The following is a 22,334-nucleotide window of genomic DNA, read 5'->3' as shown; positions in this document are numbered from 1 at the left end:
TACTAAAGATGGATGAAGCAGGTGCGATATAAAATAGCGAATAGCACAGGTGAAACTAGCTTTCAGTCAGAAATATTATTTCCATACATCAAAGATTAATTTAAACATCAGAAAAACATTTTTGAAAGTATATGTTTGGAGGTATAGCTTTATATGGAAATTAAACTTGGATGATCGGAGTACCTGAATAGAAAAAAATTAGAAGCTTTTGAAATGTGGTCCTTTAGGAGAATGTTAAAAATCAGATGGGTGGATAAAGTGACAAATGAAGAGATGTTGCGGCAAATTGGTGAAGAAAGAAGCATTTGGAAACATATAGCTACAAGAAGAGACAGACATATAGGCCATATTTTAAGGCATCCTGGAATAGTCGCTTTGATATTGGAGGGACAGGTAGATGGGAAAAATTGTGCAGGCAGGCAACATTTGGAATATGAAAAATAAATTGTTAGGGATTTAGGGGGTACACTGAAATGAAATGATTGGCACCAGATAGGGAATCTTGGAGAGCTGCATTAAATCAGTCAAATGACCGAAGACAAAAAAAAATTTGTCGACAAGTACTTTAACATTAACACACAAGGAAGATGGTTAAAAACCATTTATTGACTAACAGAAAATATTTAATACATTGCATATTGTTGTTTATGAGATATTTACAAATATACCTTTACATTTACATAATTAACATAATTTATGTAGCTAACACAATTCATAAAAACATAAAATATTGTATTAAAAAGACAAATATAGAAATCACAAATCAAGTAAAAAATAATTACTTAGAACTATTGGTGTAGTAAAGTACCTTTACCATTAACTTACGTTGTTACTGCATTGATCAAATTAAATAAAAAGTAAAAAGTCAAAAATATTCATAAACATTTGATATTTTACAGTTTAAAAGCACTTTGTTTCATATTTCTGATAATGTCAAATACAAGGAAGCAAATTAAATTATTTTTTACATTCAATTTTTGTAATTAAATGTAATTTTATCCACTGAATATAAAAAGAAAGAATACAAAATCTACTCGCAATGTAGAATAGTGAAATTTTTAAATGTTCAAGCATTTTTATAATGATACAGTTTATTACATATAGCAACAACAGTAAGAAACTATGCGATTCACACACAGAATCAGCTATGGTTTCAGTATTGGTTTGGCAGTATTTGCAAAACAAAATACTTTCAGTTAAGAAAGTGCAAGGCACTCAGTATAAGTGAACTACGAAAAATATACTCAACACTGAATTCTACAGGCTGAAAAAGGCAGAAAAAACCACCAAAATGATCAATGCAAATGTTGAAGGCAACAAATTCATTGAGGAATTACAAAGATCACTTTTACATTGAGTGCAAGAAATTTTTGTTTTTGAATTACCGAGTTTACTTTCAAGGTAGGAACATGTATCTTCTGAATTCATGACATCAAGAGAGCAAGTACGAATTACAGTCTTTTTATCCTCACTATCTGTAAATAAAAATACAATGAATGAGAATATTAGTACACAAAATTATACATACTACTACTTCTACTACTATTATTACTTACTATAAAGTCACCTACCACAACTACTATTGCATTTTCTACAATTACAAGTATATGATTTGTTTGAACCTGTTTGAGGCAATGACAATTTAATGAATATAAAACTCAGAGAACTGTTTGAAGAAGGCATCCCTGGACATCTGAGAAGAGTGCTAAGTACAGTGCATATGTCAAAAAGGAAGGATAGAAGGAGGGGTTGAAGTCAAAGAACAATATGCTTTCTATGCAATTTTATTAGTGAACTCTCTTATTGAGTGTGATTCTGATTATTACTGTTCAAATTGCTGTTGTAGTTTTAGAAATTACAGCTAGTGACAATGTTCATTTTAAGGTTAAACATTTTAGTTGACTAAAAATATTTACTTTCTTCTGCCTTAATTAATTTTTTTTTCTTCTTTTATGGATAATGAACTACTATTTTCTATTATATTCTCAGACTCTTGAATAAGAAAATATTTAAATAAGAAAATTCTTATATTTTTTTTATCGGTTATGTTCTGATAACTTTTGATATTAAAAATAATATTCTACATTATTGTACTATAAAGAAGATTGGATATTTTATTAATTAAAAAAATAATTTGTAGAGGAAGAGACAGAAAATTACTAAAAAAAACTGAATCATATCTTGTATGGTGGTAATGCACATATAAGAGTAAAAATGTGTCAATCCCCTGCATCAATTATGCTGATTTTGAGTTTTGTCAGTGATAGCACTTTTAATGGTGAATGTTTTTATCCATGAGAGTACTGCATGAATATCTTACACCAATAAGCCAGGGAACAGAAGTATTATGATTGTGTGATTATTTTTTTGTAATGAATATTTTTTCAAAAATACATCAAATAAGTTGCAGTTTGTCAATAATGAAAGAAGGCTGTCAGATAATGCCTCATTTGTACCTACAAAAGTTTTTACATCAAAGGTAAGACTATTTCTCTTTTTTTTTATTACGTTGTATCTTTATTTATCTCATTACTCAAATTTTATTAACATTAATTTTGGAAATAAGTAATTTTTTTTTTTTTTTTTTTTTGAGGGCGAAAAACGCCTGTGCGTTATCAACGCCCGGAATATTTTTTTTTTATATAAAAAATAAATTAAAGCTAATCAAAAAGATGAATAAAACTTACAACTAATATCACAGATAAAATCTAAAATAAAACCAAAAGTAAATAGAATTTTAGAAAGTCTGAGATGGCTGTAAAGGGCTCATTCTCGGGTAACAAAAAGACTAAAAAGGAAACTAAAAACCATAAAGGATCTAACATAAAACTTAAAAGTAGGTTAAAAACAAAAATTAAAAAAGTGACAAAAACTTAAAACTAAAATCACTAAAATCTTACAACTAATATAACAGACAGTCTTTAAAACATAAAAGTAAAAATAACTATATAAAATTTAACAAATTCTTATAGGCAGTGTAAGAGGCTCCCTAATCGGAAAACAAAATCAAAATCACAGAACCAAAAAAATTAAGAGTAAAAGTAAAATTAAAAAAAATAATAAAAACTTATTAAAAACTCTTCCAGCATTAAAAAATATACGCAACAATATTACATTTTTTGTATTAACCCAGCACTACGCAAAAATAGAAACATCCGGGTTAAAATTTCATTATCATTGCACAAGACATCATGGATGTTTCTGGGTAGATCAAATTTACGACGCAACGCCGCATAGCATATGCAATCCACGAGTATGTGGGCACAGTCATGCGGCAGTTGCATAATGCGCATAGGGGTGTGTGTCCTCCTATCATCAGGTACTCGTGTGTGATCCTCGTATGTCCTATCTGCAATTGACAGAGACTACTTCCTCACGCCAACTTTTTCTGCATGAGGAGTCCCATGGGAACAGAAAATCTTTAATCTGCCGGAGTCTGCATGTTCATTACCTGGAATCCCTACGTGGCTAGGGACCCAGCAAAAACTTACTTCTGTGTTGCGATTATTCAATTCGGCGATTGCGTTGTAAATTTCAATGACGATAGGATGTTTGGAATAAAAGTTTTTTAAGGCTTGAAGAGCACTACACGAGTCACTGCAAATAAGAATGTTTCTATATTAAGGGTTAATGATATTTAGAGCCTTATTTATAGCGTATGGTTCAGCGGTAAACACACTCGTAATACCGGGTAGACCAAACATACACGTTTTTTCATTGACAACAAACGCACAACCAACGGTATTAACACAACCATAATCTAAACGGGAACGAACAAAGGAATAGTAAAAACGTATCATACATGACCAATCGGCTCCCCAGTTGGTGTTACTAAGGACTCGCATCATATCTAAAAGTTTGGAACATTTTGTTTTTAATCCTTTTATATGTTTGACCCAAGTAAGATGGCTATCAAAAAATAAACCTAAAAACTTGACGTAAGTAGAGGTAGCAATAATCTCTCCGTTCAGAAAAACTTACAGAATAGAAGGGTTTTGTAGCCGAGAAAAGACTATACATTTTGTTTTGTCGGATGAAAATGTGAAACCAGTAATCCTGGACCAAGCTTCAAGGTGAGATATAGTGTTCTGTAGTAGTCTCTGCTGTGGGTGTTTAACCGCTCGCAATGTAAAAAGCAAAATCTTCAACAAATGGAGAACATGAAACAGGAGCCTGCACACAATTGGTAATACTGTTTATGGCTACAGAAAATAAGGTGGCACTTAATACACTACCTTGAGGTACTCCATTCTCCAAGATGACACTACCCGAGAGCGAATCGTCCACACGAACTCAAGACGTTCAGTGATTTAAGAATCTCCAGATAAAAGCAAGCATATTACCCTTGATTTCCCATTCTTTGAGGGTGTTAAGCATACCATGTCACCAGACCGTGTCGTACGCCTTTTTTATATCAAAGAAGATAGCGACGAGGTGCTGGCGATTTAGGAAAGCGTTTTGTATGACTGTTTCCAATACACTAAATGGTCAATGGAAGATCGTCCTTGCCGGAAACCACACTGTTCTAGAGATAGAAAGCCATGTTTCTCCAAGCACCATGTAAGCCTGCGGTTTACCATTCTCTCCATTATTTTACACAAAACGCTTATTAAATAAATAGGGCTGTAGCTTGAGGGGTTGGTTTTGTCTTTAGAGGTTTTAGTACTGGTATAATAGATGCTTCTGACCAGCCAGGTGGAAAGACTTGTTCAGAGAATAAACCGTTGTAAATATTCAAAAGATGTTGTAGTGCCGAATTAGGAAGGTGTGAAAGCATGGCAAGGCGAATGTTGTCTGGTCCAGGGAAAGTGTTACATGAATTTTTAAGTGCATGTAACAATTCCTTATATATGAATTAGGTGTTTAATTCACTAACCGAATTACCAATGTTTAACGATAATACTTCTATCTGTATCTTGTACCTTTGAAAATCAATATTATAAGATGAAGTGAGAGACACCGAGCGGAAAGAATTTGCTACAGTATTTGCCACAGCCGAAGGTGATGAAAGGAGTTCTCCTTCATCAATAAGACCGAGAACAGATTGTTTCGGTGATCCGAAAATTGCACGGATATTTTCCACACAGTAGACGTGGGAGTAGTGCGTGAGATAGTGTTCATGTATTTCGTTCATGAACTCCTCTTAGCGTTCAAGAATACCCGACGACATACCGCTCTAGCCCTGTGGTATAAATTTGGATATTCAGCTGTAGGCTTACGATTAAATTCGCATAGTCCCTGCCGTCGATTCCTAATAGCATATTTGCAATCATTATTTCACCATGGAACGAAAGGACGTCTAGGATTACCCGATGTTTGTGGGATATATCTGTTGGCATTCTCAAGTATCATGGACGTAAAAGAGGAATATTGGTCAAGGATGTTCGCACCATCGTCATACTGTGATTGAAAGGCTTTATGGTATCCATTCCAATCCGCCTTTTCAACAATCCATCTCCGTGGTCTTTTTAATCTTGCAGTCTATATCAAAACCAATAATAATTGGTCTGTGATCACTGCTGTGAAAGACATCACAAACAGACCAATTAAGATGAGGGAGTAAATTCGGTGAGCATATGGAGAGATCGCTGTTAGATACAGTACCATATGATAAGGACATGAATGTGTGTAATCCATCATTCAGTAGACAAAGGTACAAGTTTTGTCTCACTCTGTCCATCATATTTCCTCGAGTGGAGCAGAAAGTTTAGCCTCAGGAAATATAGTGGGCATTGAAGTCTCCTACTATTAACGATGGAGATGGTATTTGCGTGAGGAGATTTGAGACATCTAGAGCACTGAACTCAGTGTTCAGTGAGAGATACAGATTGCAGATATGCAATTTGAAGAGGATAGAAACCTTTACTGCAACAGCAGGAATGAGAGTGGTTAGTTGAATCCTTGTAGACAACACCCCATTCTTCGTGAAAATAGCCACTCCACCACTCTCTCTACTGTCTACTAGACAGTCATATCTCTCACAGAAGTATCGTTTGAGTGTTATTGTGTCATGTTGTAGAATGTGAGCTTCATGGAAACACATGATTAGTGGATCATGTGCGTGTGTCAGTACTCTTATATAATATCTTTAATGATATTATAATATCTTCAATGCAGGACCGAAGACCTCTAACATTCCACTGAATATGTTCAAAGTGTAAAAAAAAAAAAAAATAAATAAAAAAAAAATTAAATAAATAAATTTAGGAAACTATATAAAATTAGTTGTACGTAATTCGGTTTTTATTTTTTGTATTTTTTTATTTTAAAGAACTCTGATGCCCTGGGGTTGGGTGGTTCTTCAACCATATTCTCCAGTATATGAGGTGATGATGGAGGAGATTTATTTGAATGGGATGCTGCAGTTGACATCCCAGATGGGGTGGTTATGTGGATTTCCTTTACGGGGAGCTTATTAGGTGGCTTACTGCCAGCTGTGATAGTTCCTACTCGTACCAGTAAGACTTTGGGAACAGGGGCTTTCGTATGAATCACACAGTTAGATTCACTAACTGCGACGAAAGATTCATCTTTGTCAGCTCTGAAATAGTGGCTGTAAGTGAAGTTACTTGATCAGAAAGCATCTGAACAAGTTTTTTAAGTTCATTGCAGGATCCGCACTGCTGATTACTAACATTTGTAAGAGTTTGTTTCGATGTTGCGGTGGCAAAACATACATCTGGTTTAACCAGGTTCCGTGAATTATTTATCTTTTTATATTATCTGCATGCAGCCGGGAAAGATAGTTTCTGCGCAGTACAGATCTTGAGAATTGCCTTCTCTTCCTTAAAGGTTGGGCAATCTTGGAAGCGGGCTGTATGTGAACCACTGCAGTTCGCACATTTTTCACCTTCTTTGTAGTTAGTGTCATTGTGACCTTCTTTAGCACATAGAGCACAGATCTCCATTTTCGAGCAAGATGTTGTAGTGTGACCATATCCTTGGCATCTGAAATATCACCGTGGGTTGGGTATGAATGATCGTACCTGAACTGAGAGGTAACCCACTTTAATCTTCTCTGGTGGAACAGGGAGATTGAATGTTAGTATAAGAGACGGTGTCGGTTCTTCTGTTCCGCTCTGCCGTTTCATTATACGCTTCACTTCAACAACATCTTGGTGGCGAAGCTCATTAACTATTTCAGTGATATCTATATCTAAAAGGTCTCGACAAAAAATTACTCCCTGGCTCGTATTTAACGTTTTGTGGCATTCTGCACTGATATTTATACCACCCATATCACGGAGACATAAGATAGAGCGACTCTGTTTATCATTGAATGTTTCAATCAGAATCGATCAGTCACGTAATTTCCGATGTTCTTCGGGAAACCACTTGCACCTGTTATAGTTTTGTTTATTAAGAAAGGTGAAACCTTTTGGAGGGAGCCACCTTCCTGACTATTTCGGAGAACAACGAATCTAATATTTTTAGAATTCAAGTCTAATGATCTGTGGTTCTCTTCAGTAGGACTTTTATCCTCATCAGACAAAGCTGACCAAGGTCTTTTCACAAGACTAGATTTCGTGGTTTTTTCAGATGGACCACCAACCATCATTGTATTTACTATTGGAACTGAAATTTTGGTCCCACGAGTACCGGCGAAAATGGACCACTCCAGCACAGCGCACGCGTACTGGAGCTAGAGCTAAATACAACTGGGTTCGCCCTGGTGGCCAGAGGACATCATTCGAGACTCACTACGTAGAGCCATTCACCTATCGGAACGATTTGTTCCCACCTTGGGTTACGATTTGCTTTTCATAAGATGTTGCAACACCACCGAGTGTAAATGTAAGAAATATCAGTGTAGGATGTTGTTGTGTAATTGTGTATGTTGTAATTTATGTATTGTTCTTGGTGTAGTATATGTGTATAATGTAAAGTGTTCTGCAGCTCACTGTATAGTGGGAAGAAAAGCTGAAGAGGCTAGGCCAGTGGGGACGCCAACCACCAAAGTCTTAAAGAATAAGACTTTCCGTCGGGGGGAAATAAGTAATGACAGATCTTGAAATACGACAGTGTTAATATTTAAATCACTAACAAATATTGTTATCAATCTATCTATCAGTTTTGAGTTAGGACAGAAATAATAGATCAATTCTTCTTTTTACATAAAATTCAATAATGAAATCTGTCACTATGTATGGTAGCTTTAAATTATATTATTTTAAAACAATATACATAATTGATTAACGGTATTTCATGATGATGTTTTGTCAATTTTGTGATATTGACTCGTCAGAACAACTCTGCAAAAAAAGCAGTATAGTTAAAACCTGATTTTAGTTACAGGTTTAATATTTTAATAATTTATTTTTGAATATTAAAGAAAACGTTAAGACTTGGTATTACATGGTACTTATTTCAGTGTCTTTTAAAAAATAGTAAACCAAGAGAAAAACATAACAAATCATCTATAGTTGAGATGGCAAGAATGGAAGCGCAAAAAAATTTAATTTCTGAATAAAGGAGCGATGGCTATCAGGCAAATTACCTATGTTTTCTTAATATTCATTGTTGCATAACTAACTTCAACTGCAGAGAAACTGAAAGCGAGAAACAACATTACACATAACCTCTGTGGAACAACGTGGGGAGCATCGGCTTTGAACCTGGTCTTCTTAGCTGTGTGGTCTTCTTGGCTTATTGTGTGCCAGTGTGGCTTAACAACCCTCATGTTCATAGAATTGATGCTCAACTTAATAACATTATGAGAATGATTGCCGGGGTTACCAGGTCTACTTCCGTGGACCGGCTCCCGGTATTGAGCCACATACCACCCCCAAACCTGCGCTCTCGTGAGAGTGCAGGTAATGTATGAACGCTCTCGTAAGAGAGTACAAGAAGATTATGGACAATCGAAACCCAGCAATACATGAGGACATTGAGGGTCCAATCTTGGTCGCCTTCAATCTAGAAAGCCACCTATCAAAACAACAATTGCTGCCACAGAGGACGGATTTAACCTAACTGGCTTCAAGAATGGACCATAAAGCAGAATAACCAAATCCCATGTATTACTCAAAGGCCGCCGGGTTTTGATTTGCCACGTAAGCCATGGTCAACGTTAAACAGAATACGAACTCAGCATGGTAGGTGTGCCTATATCCTGTATAAATGTGTTAAAACACCAACATCCCTTTGTGAATCTGGTGAAAATCAAACTGTTAAACACATCATAGAAGTTTGCCCTAGGACAGCTTATGAAGGGAATCCTGAAGATTTCCTGATGGCAACTACAGAATCAGTAGCATATGTTAATTTGTTAAATCTTTGTTTGTAATTTTTGACTGTAATTGGTGTTGCGTTTTGGTGCCATACGCTAAATAAATAAATAATCTTCATTTTCAAACTATTTTTTATTTATCTGTTTAATTGTTTTTCTTTTCAGCTTCTAGTAATGAATTTTAAATCAAGATCTTACAAATTTAAGCGGGAATAGAGTAAAAGAAACAGATGTAGTGCAAAAAACTGCCTCTGGGCAGCTAACCGTATGATGATAATAAGGGGTTATTATATTGTAACTTGAAATTTAAGGTGATTATTTTTGTCTATTTACTTTTGGCTCTTTTTTATTAGCAAAGTAATGATTACTGTTTTTTTATATATTTATCTACATCTGACACTTTTTGTCAGTGTTTACATTTTTTTTTTAACATATCCTTTTTATACTATTTAAAACAATTTTGTAATAGATTATTTTTTTGTACTGCATGACACTTTTTTCATTATCTCTACTGTATTGTACAACATTTTTATTATACTGAAGTTATTTTTTTTTGTGTTGATTCAATTTTATAGTTTTTTTTTTGTTTGTGTAGTATTTTATTGTTAATGTATCTCTTTTACATTATTTTTGTATTTTGCACAATTTTAGATTTAGATTTAGACTTTGATCTAAAAAATATAATTTTATTATCTTCCTAACAATAATTATTATTATGATGACATTAATACCTTTTTTTTGTGATTTTCACATTGATAATGAAAAAATTCAGTATTTTTTGTTTATCATATTCATAATTAATATAATATATATACTGTTGTGTTGTGCAGAAAAACATTTTATTTTAAATGCCTACAAAGTGAATTACCGAGTAATTCAATGGCATTGATTTGGATGTCATTAATAAAAAACTAACATAAGTGGAAGTTGCGCTGCTTCAGTGAACAATGTAATTCACAATTATGACTCTACTAATGAATTATGGTTTCCTAAAAATAAAAAACCCTGAAGCAGGTCAACTGAAGAAAAAGTTGATCATTTTATTAACAACAGAATTCATAAAAAAAGTACACAAATTTTATTTATTGAGAAAAGGTTTAATGACATGTTACCTCCTAAGATAATTTGGTTATTGTCTTAGACAACGTCCCCTATCATTCATGTAAAAAGGAAAAAATTACAGTGTGTCTTGGAAAAAGATTGATATGAAAATGTGGCTTGGTTCAAAAAGAGTGATTTTTGAAGAGGATGAACTAAAGGTCCAATTATTGCAAAGTTTTCACATATTGGAAATTATTTTAATGTACGAGTTGTAAATGACAATAACAATTTACCAGATTTCCAAAGAACTTTCTATAAATCTTTAAAAAGTATGATTTTAAATACAAGAAAGGAGGTTGGAAAAATGCTGAAATTGACAGGTATATCATTATTATATTGACAGATATACTTCATTAAAGATATTACTTCATTAAAATGAAGAAAATGAGGCAAGAAGGCTGTAAAATATAATATATGGATGAAACTTGGGTCAACGAAGGCCACATGAAAAGTTTTGTTTGAAAGATAAAGCTGTGAATTCATCAAAAGATGTGGCTTATCAACTGGTAATAAGGCTCCATCAGGTAAAGTTAGGCATCTCACTCATAATTATGCATATTGGCAGTAATAGCGGGTTTGTCAATGGTGGTCTTTGGATTTTGAATCTAAATGTACAGGAGACTATCATAATGAGATGGGCTATTTTTAGAAATGGTTTAGCAATGTGTTTCCTACCTCTTCTGGAAGATAATTCAGTTATTGTCAGATAACGCCCCTTACCATTCATGTAAAAAGGAAAACTTCCAGCCATGTCTTGGAAAAAGGATTATATCAAAGTGTGGTTTAATTTTAAAAAAGTGATTTTTGAAGATGATGACTTAAGGTCCAATCATCGCAAAGAGTTTTGCATATTAAAAGTAATTTTAATGTGCATAAAATTGATGAGTTAGCAAGATCCAATGGTAAAACCATGCTTTGATTACCTCCCTATCATTGTGAACTCAATCCAATTGAGTTAATTTGGGGGCAATTCAAAAGTTATGTAGCATCAGAAAATACTACCTTTAAAATAAATGTTAAAAATGTATGCTTAAAAGCCTTTGATAAAATGGGCCAGCAAGAATGGAAGAACTGTATAAAACATGTTAACGAATACTGTTAACAAAATTGAACCTCTGATAGTATGTCTTAATACTGACAGAACTACGGTTTTCTTGCAATTAGATGACGATAACTGAATTGTATTTATTATTTACTTATTATCATACAAATTTTATCTAAAATATTAATGAACTTCTATTGTTAGAGTACAATTGACAATTTCATAAGTTTTAAAAAACTCAAGGAAACTACGTAAAAATAAAAAGATTTAATGAATAATATACTCATGGGTTATCAGATGTGCTGAACAAGGTAAGAAATATTTATTGATCATTTAACATCTATTTAAATTAAAAATATATGTATAATTTTTGTAAAATATATAGCGCTTGGTTACTGAATATTAACGTTGAGTAGTTTCTTTTATATGCAGGAGATACTGGTGAATTGGCTACCTGAACACTCATATGTGCAGTTTGTTTACTTCAACTCAATAAGCTAACTGAATTTGATATCGTGAAAGGAATATGGTAATATGGTATACATACACATACTTCATCTCTTATTGCAAAGTAAATTAGTTACTTTATAGCTTGAAGGAAGTATGCAGATAAAATAATAAAGTTAAGAAAATAAAAATATGTGAAACATATAAACATATTTGAAACATATAGGTTTTGAAGCTGAAAATGGAATTAATGTTTTATTTACCACTCGTATTTACTGCAGTAAGTAGGAATATGCATTTAAAAAAGCCCTGTCACATCATATTTTTAAATATCATAATCACATTTGATGCATCATTATAATGGTATTGAATAATTTCATATAATAATGGCGCTATACAGAATATTGCTGTAAAGTATACATAGGGCTGCAACAACACTATAGTACACAGCTATGATAAAATTACAAAAGAAGATTTTTAAAAACACATTTCATGCATTGTGTGTAAATCTGAGTAATGATGAAACACAACGTCTTTTAATGAGACCAATTATGTGACCCTTGTATAAGGAAACGAAGAATAAGCAATCCTGACTGAGATATGTCTGACGATGGAAATGTAACAATAAAGACACCTTTATTCTGATTAAAGAGATTAGATTGATGATGTAAAACATGGAAACAATTTTTGGAGACTAGTATTTTGTTATTTTAAAGTTGAAGTTGTTCTGATTCCATTATTTAAAACCATGGTTTTTTGGTCATAATCAATATGTTGGCTAGGAAAAACAGCAAATCTTGTATTGATAACTCAATATTTATAATCTATGGGAAGATGTTTTATAAAAAGAAAACTCCAGAGGATGTAAAAGAAAAATAACTATTTAGTTAAGATAGTCTTAAAATAATTAAAACAGAATAACAATACAATTTAAGCACTATTTATTCATTTTAATTTCGAAGTTGTGCTAAGTATGTACAAACTCCGGTATGTATTTTACGTAATACTACCATGAAGTTGAAGATTTCATTCTTTGTTTAATGTTGATTCTACAAAGTAAGTTTTCTTATTACCTTTTAAGAAACACAAAAGAAATCTGTGATATAGAGAAAAATTAGTTTGATTTTCAGATTCAGTTTGAAAAACGGATAAAATCCACTTATTTTTTTTTAAAAAACCCCTTTACACATTTTCAGACTTGAGTAATCAGGGATTTAGATGATTTAAAATGTATATTTAAATAAATATTTGAAATGTAAATTTAAGGATAAAAAGTATACTTCAAGAAAAATTTAACAAGAATTGAAGGATTTGCAGAGGATCAGACTGGCCAACTGGGTGATGTGTAAATGATCTTATTGTTTTTAATCATGTAAGAAACTGAATCACTCAATTTTTCAAAAGATTAATTTTGTATTCAGTCAAGTCTTATAAGTGTACAACCTAGACCTCACATTAACTACTCATATCACACTATTTACTAACCATCATGAAAATATCAGTTGCTCTCTGCTTGTAAATTTCCCCATTATTTAAAACAAAACTTAACATTTTTTACAAACTAATGACCTTAACTTAAAAATAACTAACAAAAATAAAATTAAAATGAAAAAAGAAATGAGATCATTAAAATTAATTATATAAATAATAAACAATGAGCTGTATTAATGTTTCATAGTATAATACTAGAAGTTATGCTATCACTTGATTATTTTAAATTAATGAAGAAAAGTATGTGCTACTGTAGTTATAATGTACATATTATTGTACCTTTGAAGTTATACTTTTAGATTTAAGGATGTTTTTAAATGTTTTTATTTTGTGATGCTTACAGAATTAATCAAGAATAAAGTATGACAAAAATTGTCAACTGAAGTGACTGCTGTTTCAAAAAACAAAATCTATGATCCATTAAGAATTTTGATTGGTATGTTGAATTGTAACAACAGAACTTTTATTATATCTTTAAAAATATATTTCCCAACAAAAATTTCAGTTCATACAAAAAACTCATTTATTAATTTTTATCAATTTTAATGTAATACAATTAGTCAATACATAAGATGCCCTAAAAAAATAAATAATGAAAAGGCTATGTGCATCTTAATAAAAAATTGTTGTCCTAAAGTCGTAATCATAAATATTGTATATTAGTAAAAATAAATATTGAAGTGCAGATATTATAATTCCCAGCCTCTTGTAAAGCTATACATTCTTTTTTCACATGGAAATGGACAATTGTTTGAAGTTCACGACAGAAAAAATGATTGCATATTAAAAAAGGAATTATAATACTGAGAACGGAAATTTCTTTAAGTCCTTCAGATTGTGTAAATTTCAAACATATCTACGAATGCCACTGATTTTTCAACAAATAAGAACTTATGTTTTTCTAGAATAAACTTAATAAACACTATATTAATAGTGAATTTAAAACAAATCTATTGTTTACAAAGTGGAAGCTTCGAAATTAAAAAAATAACATTAATTTATAAGAAACAGATGTCTTCCTACCAATCATTATTTATTGTTTTCATTATCTACTGTTCAAACAAGACCAAATAGTAGCTCAAACATAAATAGTTAACAGTTGTAACAGTTTGTAACTTATAGCAAAAAATACAAGAATAAAATCTTAAATCATACAAGATTAAAAATTATATCGTTTTCAGCAAAGAAAGTAAAAGATGCAAAAAAGTACGATAATTTTTATAAATAAAACTTGATAAATTGCTACACATATTATACATCATTAAATTTCATAAAATAATAATTTTTAGGTATTAACATTTTTATCTCATAGAAAAATTCCACGATTAAAGTAAATAAAAATTTTCTTTCCAAAGTAAATTTTAACAACGTATGATTTATTTTTTTATATTCAATATACAAATCCACTGTTAAATACTTGAAGAAAAATTTATGGTTCATTTAAAAGCGAATGATACAACTTGATCCAAATCAAGTTGATGTTATTAAATTTACCATTAATGAAATACATTTGTGGTAATAAGAAACTTTCACTAAACTTAATTCTTTAATTTCCTTTTATCAGAGATAAAAACTGATAAAAATTATTCATTAATTACAAAATTTTTTTTCTATTTATTAAATTAATAATAAGTACCTGTGATTTCAACCTTCTGACAAGTAACGTGTTCAGGGTCAATCTTTGGAGCATCAAATTTGACACCAAAAGCACTGGTTATATCAGAAATACCACCAGAAACTGTATTAAACACATCAGCAGCATTTTTCAGTGTACTGCAGTCGGCTTCATATTTTTTGTTAAGATTTTCACCGTCTAAGCAGTCATTATTACTATCTGATTTGCAGTCATAGCATTTCAAACTTTCTCCTAGAAACAGAAAATTATACTTATTTAGTAATAACATAATTTATGAATCTTGGTAAATAAAATTGAAATACTACATTTATGAAATGGCAACAACTTTGAAAAAAAAAGTATCATTTAATTACAGTAGAATATGAGCCTCAAAACTTTGTATATGCTAAGAAAAAATTTGGTGGTTTGTCAACAAATATGCAATCTTTGTTTTATGTATTTTGAAAAAATTTATCACAACAGAACATATTATCAAAATAATGTATTTTATCTTGCAGGTTACAAAGATTCTTTTCATAAAACAATGTGAAGAGAATTTGTTTTAGTTATAATCAAACCTCAGTGAATTTAATTTCAATCTAGAATATTACAAATAAAATTGCAAAAGTTTTCATTTTACAATCATATCTATAAGAATTTAAACATTTTGCAAGGGTATATAATTATTCCCAAAGTATATTACAAATTGTAGGCTTAGTAAATTAGACACATTAGTTCACGCTATTAGAATACTGAAATTAAAAGCTATAAAACATAGAGTATAAATACACTGTTTCAACTTAAAAAGAAGCCCCAACACTTAGTTGAGTCTTAATACTTTATTGGCAAACACTTACATAATAATTTACACAAGGTGTTGAAATTGATGTCTATCCACTTCTGTGCACTATCAACATGTTTGACCAAGCTATTCTTGTTAGCTATAATCCTGTCTATTTCCTGGATGGCATTGGGAATGTTTGTCATCAATTCCTGCTGACTATATGGATTGCATCTATAAACAATTTTCTCTAACCCTACAGAAAGAAGTCTGGACTTGTCACATCAGGGTATCTTGGTGGCTACAATCCTTTAGAAATGATTCTTCCTCTGAAAAAATTCTGTAGCATCTCCATTGTATAACAAGCTGTATGGCAAGTGGCACACTGTCCAGTTGCAACAAACAGTAATGCTCATCCTTTTGCAGTAAGACTATGAACTGTTGGATAATTTTTTAGTAAACAGCAGCATCTACAGCTTTTTCAAAAAACAATGGTTTTATTATTTGTCATCTTGAAACCACACCTATACACCTATTTTTTGTAGATGCAGAGGAGATTCAAAGAAAATGTGTGGGTTTTCAGTATCCCAAGTCTGGTAGTTCTGACTATTAACATACCCAACAAGGTGAAACAACACTTCATCTGTGTTGATCTAAAACAACAATGTTATCTCTAATGAAGTTCTTGAACTACTGACAATAGTGTGATCCCTTTTGGCATATTCAGTATTAGTTAGCTCATAGAAAATCTACATTCAATATGCATAATATTCAGCAATTTTCTCACTACAGTGTGAGCTGAACCTAGTGAAATGTTCTTTTCCCAGCTTAAGTCTCCGCAAATATTTATGAGGAGATCTTGTAACAACTGCTGCTCTAATATCCTGTATGACTTGTGTCATTAAAAATGACCTGTGTTGGGCACATTTATGGTCAACTCTGAACCTGTGTCATGAAATTTTTTAACTAATTTCTGAGTAACACTTTTCACTGATGTTTCCTTTTCAAATTTCTCCCTGAACTTTCGCAGACACACAACATTAAATTTTGTATCTATATAACTTTTCATCATGAATACTTGTTTTTCATCAGTTAACTGTATTCTAAAAATAACACATGATTACAACACAGCCTTGTTCAAAAGCCAATGCTTGAGACAGATTTTCAGTACTCAAATATACAGGCAATCAATAGTTTTCCCCTCTCCAGCTCCAGTTGTAATCCACATTATTTTACCCATCTCACACCAATATACAAATTTTAACAAAAATATACATTTATTATAAACTACTGTGTAATGGGGCCTCTTTCAACTTGAACACCTTGTATGTTTACACAGAAAATAAAAGTCATTAAGAAGTTATTTAAACAGAAAGAAGACTGTCATTTATATTTTTAGAAACAAAAAAAATAATGAGTTTTTCACCCTTTTTTATACACACAAAATTTCTCTACTGTAAAATATTTTTAAAATTTTCTTTCCTTGAACAAATGTTTAAATTAGATTTCTACCTTTATCGACAAAAAATTTCAAGTCAATTCATTTATAGTGGAGCTTTAAAAAAAGATCCTAAATTATTTTATTGAAATGATAGTTCAACAATAAATTATTTTGTAACACAAGTCAAAAAGTGATAGATATAAAATTAAGATGTTTAAATACTTGTTTAAATCTTAAATACATTTGAGCAATCTTATATATGTTTTAAATGTTTAAATTTTATAATTTCCAAATTTTGTTCATGTGAGGTAAACATTCAAGTATAATGAAGAAGGCACTACATTCTTCGCCACTATAGCCTGTAACATCCAACTAAAACCATGTTCAATCTGCAATAACGATTTTCAAATGATACAGCAATGATTGGAACAACAATTATTTTACTGCTAGAGATTCAATTTTTTCATTTTTCATTATGTAACATAACAAAATATTACAACCATAATCAAGTATAGTAATGATACAAATCAATTACCTAAATAATAATAGTACATGTATTTTAAGTCATGCAGTTGCTGGGGATTATCTATCTGGTGGCTCTAATAAAAGTCATTTTGCTCACCATTGAACAATATAGCATTTTGGTAAGAAACTATTAACTTAATTCCTAACACTAATAGTTCTTGAGGTATTATAGAATGAAAAAAGATGGCCACAGCTTTGAAATTTACAAACACAATATTTCCATATTTATTTATTTTGTCAAGAATATTAGTTTAAAAAGGTGTCAGATTTCATTAAAGTAACTAAGTCCGTTAGGAGATATTAGTTTCTATTTAGAAAACACAAAATAGTGAATAGGCAGATAAAATGGCGTTTCCAGATAAATTTTTATAGCTTATTATATATATTTATACATATATAATAATAATATATATATATATATATTTTTATAGTTACCTATTATATTAGGAACTCACTACCTAAGTACATATATTTTTGTCTGTTACTTCTCCTTGGGGTTGGACCTGCTTTGATGACGAACACAGCCTCCAGGGAAAATCAAGGAAAATCCACCCCTGTAATTCTTTCAACTTTGTACCGACATCTATACAAATATTTTCACCATCCCACGCCATGCCCATTCAATCTGCAGCATAGTCTCCATGATATTATCGGGGGTTAACATGCTGAATTCTCTCAGGCATGCTAACCTGTGATGCAAGAATTTGTTGCATTTTAATGTAGTGTGTTCTTTGGATCTTCTCTTCTGAAATAATCACACTCAGTGAAAGGTCTCAATCCCTGCATGCACAGGCAATTTTAAAACAACTGTGTCTGATGAGAAACTGGATGAACTAGATGAGAAACTAATCTGACGGTCCAGCCATCTCCTGGAGGTCTGGGATGAATTTGTAGGAAAGTTAGAACAAGTTTTTAAGACACGAAAATGTACTGTCATGTCATTATCTGATTCCCAAACGTATAAATCGTGGGGACCGATATTTAGAAATGAAATTTATTAACTTATCCTTTTGTTTATATTTATGAATGTACAATTTTGTTAAGAATGGTCACTTATTGTTAAAAAATAACAATACCCATCTTTGCCAAACTACACATAGAAACTGTTTTCATATTACTCAACACAATACTTTGGCATAAAGAAGGGCCTTATTCTGCTTCATTTTTTTTAATAAATTGCTAAACCATTTGAAGAAAACTTCCTATCAATTTTTTTAAAATAAAATTAAAAGAATAACTTTTTCTAAAAAATTATTACACTGTCGATGAATTTTTAAATAATATAATTAAAAAAAGATGATTTATCTGCATCCAGTTCTACATATACATAATATGCGCTAAAACTAATTTTCAATATGGACTTATGAATTATTATGTGGTAATATTAGGTTTATTTTATTAATATTAACTATTTCATATGTTTGTATTTAAATAATTTATTTGTAGTTAAATCATATTTTTTTATCTTTTATATATTACATTCCTGTCTAGACAGCTCTGTAGTTCTAGAAGGGAAAGTATTGTAATCAATCCAGTTTGGACATATCTCCAGATCTTGATGTTTTAACACCTAAAGGAACCCAAAAAACCAAAAACAACCGCACGGAAATTTGGCCCAGTAGGGAATCCTACTGGACCAATTTTGACCAGACTTTGTCAGATTACTTCTATGTACAGGGCGTTGACGCTATTACATTTTCAAATTAAAAGATCAAAGGGGTGAGACCGTAGAGTAAGGTCACCCTCAGTATCTCGCCTAATTAAGTCATATTTTTCCTAGGCACATTTGTTAACAATTGAAAAATAACAATATTTCAAAAATATTTTGCAAAATCGCACCCCGACCCCAAAAAATTCTGTGGTAGACGTATGCTATGTTGTGACATCACAGGTGAGCGATAGAATTAAATAAATAAGTAATATTTAAAGTTTAAAAAACTAACTGGGTCTGGCTGGGTCTCAAACTAGATTGCCCGGTTGATTCGATACCTAGTACGTTAAACCTCGTGGCTACAACAGTCTACCAACAATACGTTCGAAATTTATTCTATGCAAGTTGTGAAATTATATTAGTTTAGTTAGTACCGACCATCGCCGCTAGTACTGCCACACCCGCGTGAATTAAATACGGTATGCGCGAGTTTTAGTAAGACTCGTGAATATATGAAATAAAATTTCGCTGTTTAACGGACTTTTTAATAACGCAGCGTCTAAAATAGAACAAGATTTAATTTTTTATAAATAATTTAATATAGAAAAAAAACAGTAACCTAATTTAACAGTCAAACTCACAACTCGCATGCCTTTTCTTTCATCAACCGACTATAATACGATATTCGAGTAGGTATTTTCATCAGCTCACTGATCGGTTAACTTTAGATTTACCTCTCATTTTTTCTCTTTAAAGCGGAGTTAAATTTGCAGTTATGTGTTTTGGATTTGAATGTTGTGTCCTGTGTTTTACAACCGGATTTCCGTTAACAGCGTAGCATCAACAATCTCTGGACTAAACAATAAGAACCCACCGGGTTGGTCTAGTGGTTAACGTGATTTGGAAGTCGAAAGTTCCAGCGTTCAAGTCCTAGTAAAGCCAGATATTGTTACATGGATTTGAATACTAGATCGTGGATACCGGTGTTCTTTGGTGCTTGGGTTTCAATTAACCACACATCTCAGGAATGGTCGAACTGAGAATGTACAAGACTAACACTTCATTTACACTCATACATATCATTCTCATTCATCCTCTGAAGAATTATCTAAACGGTAGTTACCGGAGGCTAAACAGGAAAAAGAAGAGAGAGAGAGAGAGAGAGAGAGAGAGAGAGAGAGGACTAAACAATAAGATAATACGAGCATCAAAGTTCAGTTTAGATAATGCTTTGTTTTATCTTTATATTATTCAGATAAGAAAATAAGAAACAATATCGGTAACATTTGCTTTGTAATACGAGATTATAGTCGATCGTAAAATGAAACCGTTCTGTATCACAAGACTTTAATAACTTCGTGCAATGAGCAATCTCATTGAAAATAATCATGGGAACTTTTGCGTCTCTCAGGTGCTTTGTAAGTGTTACAGCCATAAGAAAAATTGGAAAAGATAATGTCGACTGACAAACTAATGTATCCCTTTCGGTCTATCCCACTTTTTTCAAAACTTTTACACCCGTTTAGTTTTATAAACACAAAGGAGGTTGTAGGTTCTTTTCTGGCAATTAAATATTTTAACGACGCGCTAAATGAATTTTTTTATTTACTTCTGTTGTTTCGATTAACAGCAATGCACGATAAAAAAAATTAAAACATTTTTTAGCATCAAGAAGAATTTCAATTTCACGAAGGAACAAAGAATTAAATAAGATAATGTTTACGTTTTTATTTTGATCCAAATTTATTATTAATACATATACAATTTTAGTTACACTAAACTTGCAGTCTTATAAAATTACACGTGTATTTCTGAATAGTTGAGAGTATAATTTCCAGCGGTCATCTTCTTTTTTCTTTTTTTTTTTTTAACCTCCGGGACCACCGTTAGGTATTGTTTCAGAGGATGAGATGAACGATCATAATCTTCTTGATGAGCGGTCATCTTCTTAATGATCAATTGCATCACTTCCTATATTATTACAGTAATCTCTCTGTAAACTTCAACTTATATATGAAAGGAAAGTATCCTACTTCCTTATTACGATTGAATTTACCGCACAAGTTTGACGGGTTGGTAAGTTAAACACTGATGGTACAGGAGATAAAAAGAATAAGAAATGAATAAACATGAGAATAATTGAATTAGATTAACAAAAAAAAGTTTGTAAAAGAGGAGAATGACATAATGAATAAAAAACGTTGAATGTTGTTACTTTGGTTTACAGGTAAGCTTTATAATTAATATAATTAGCAATTGTAAAATTTGTAAATAAATAAAATTTATCTTGGTTTACAGAGAAACACTTCAATTTAATTATTTGTGTTTAACCCCAAAAATATAATAAAAAAAATATAAGACATATTTTATATATATATATTACAAATATTCTTTGAAACAACAAAAATATAATCTTAAGGATTGCAAATTCTTCATAAATTATGTGCACATAATAACTACATAGTATAATCCAATTTAAAGGACTTATATGAAATAACCAGTTATCCATTGTCATAAATCATGGGATTAAAAAGTAGACCGTTTAACGTATGTAAATATCAAATAATAATTTTAATCATAAACAATGATGAATGATAAATTAGATGTGCTGATCAAATATTGCATAAAACAATTACAAAATAAACCGATAAATAAGCAGAAGACGTGTTATAATGAAATACACAAGTTGGTAAGACTGGTAAATGCTAACGTAACAGCTACACAAAAACCTTTTGGAATTTCAATAATACCAAGGAGCAGTATTACAACTGACGTTGAGCAAAATTACTATTTCTAGCGGTTTTTTTTTTAATTATTTGGTCGATAAATAAGGTCTTAAAGCGCTATCTTAAACTGTATTCGTGGTGGTACTCAAAAAATTTTTGTAATAACATATGAAAGGAACCACAAATTGAAGTGCTTGAAAAATTAATATACATAAAAACAATTTAAATCGCCTCATTCATTACAGTATCTCTAGAACCTTTGGCCCTCAGAAAGAGAAATTTTAA

At 31.4% G+C, this 22,334-nt stretch overlaps 1 protein-coding gene across 1 annotated transcript in view; it reads right to left on the bottom strand.

Moving 5' to 3' along the window:
* Positions 1-586: 586 nt before the first annotated feature.
* LOC142334184 (uncharacterized) overlaps positions 587-22,334 on the bottom strand; it is a 38,151-nt gene continuing 16,403 nt past the window's right edge. The window contains exons 2-3 of the mRNA XM_075382001.1: positions 14,947-15,177; positions 587-1,475 (exon numbers count right to left, since the gene is read on the bottom strand). Of these exons, the coding sequence (XP_075238116.1) occupies positions 1,258-1,475; positions 14,947-15,177 (449 nt within the window). The 3' untranslated portion in view covers positions 587-1,257. The remainder of the gene's footprint in view (positions 1,476-14,946; positions 15,178-22,334) is intronic.

This window comes from Lycorma delicatula, chromosome 1 (genome assembly GCF_047948215.1).
Source record: "Lycorma delicatula isolate Av1 chromosome 1, ASM4794821v1, whole genome shotgun sequence".
NCBI lineage: Eukaryota > Metazoa > Arthropoda > Insecta > Hemiptera > Fulgoridae > Lycorma > Lycorma delicatula.
Note: the sequence above shows the minus strand (reverse complement) of the source record. Positions and strands in the feature narration are given on the sequence as shown.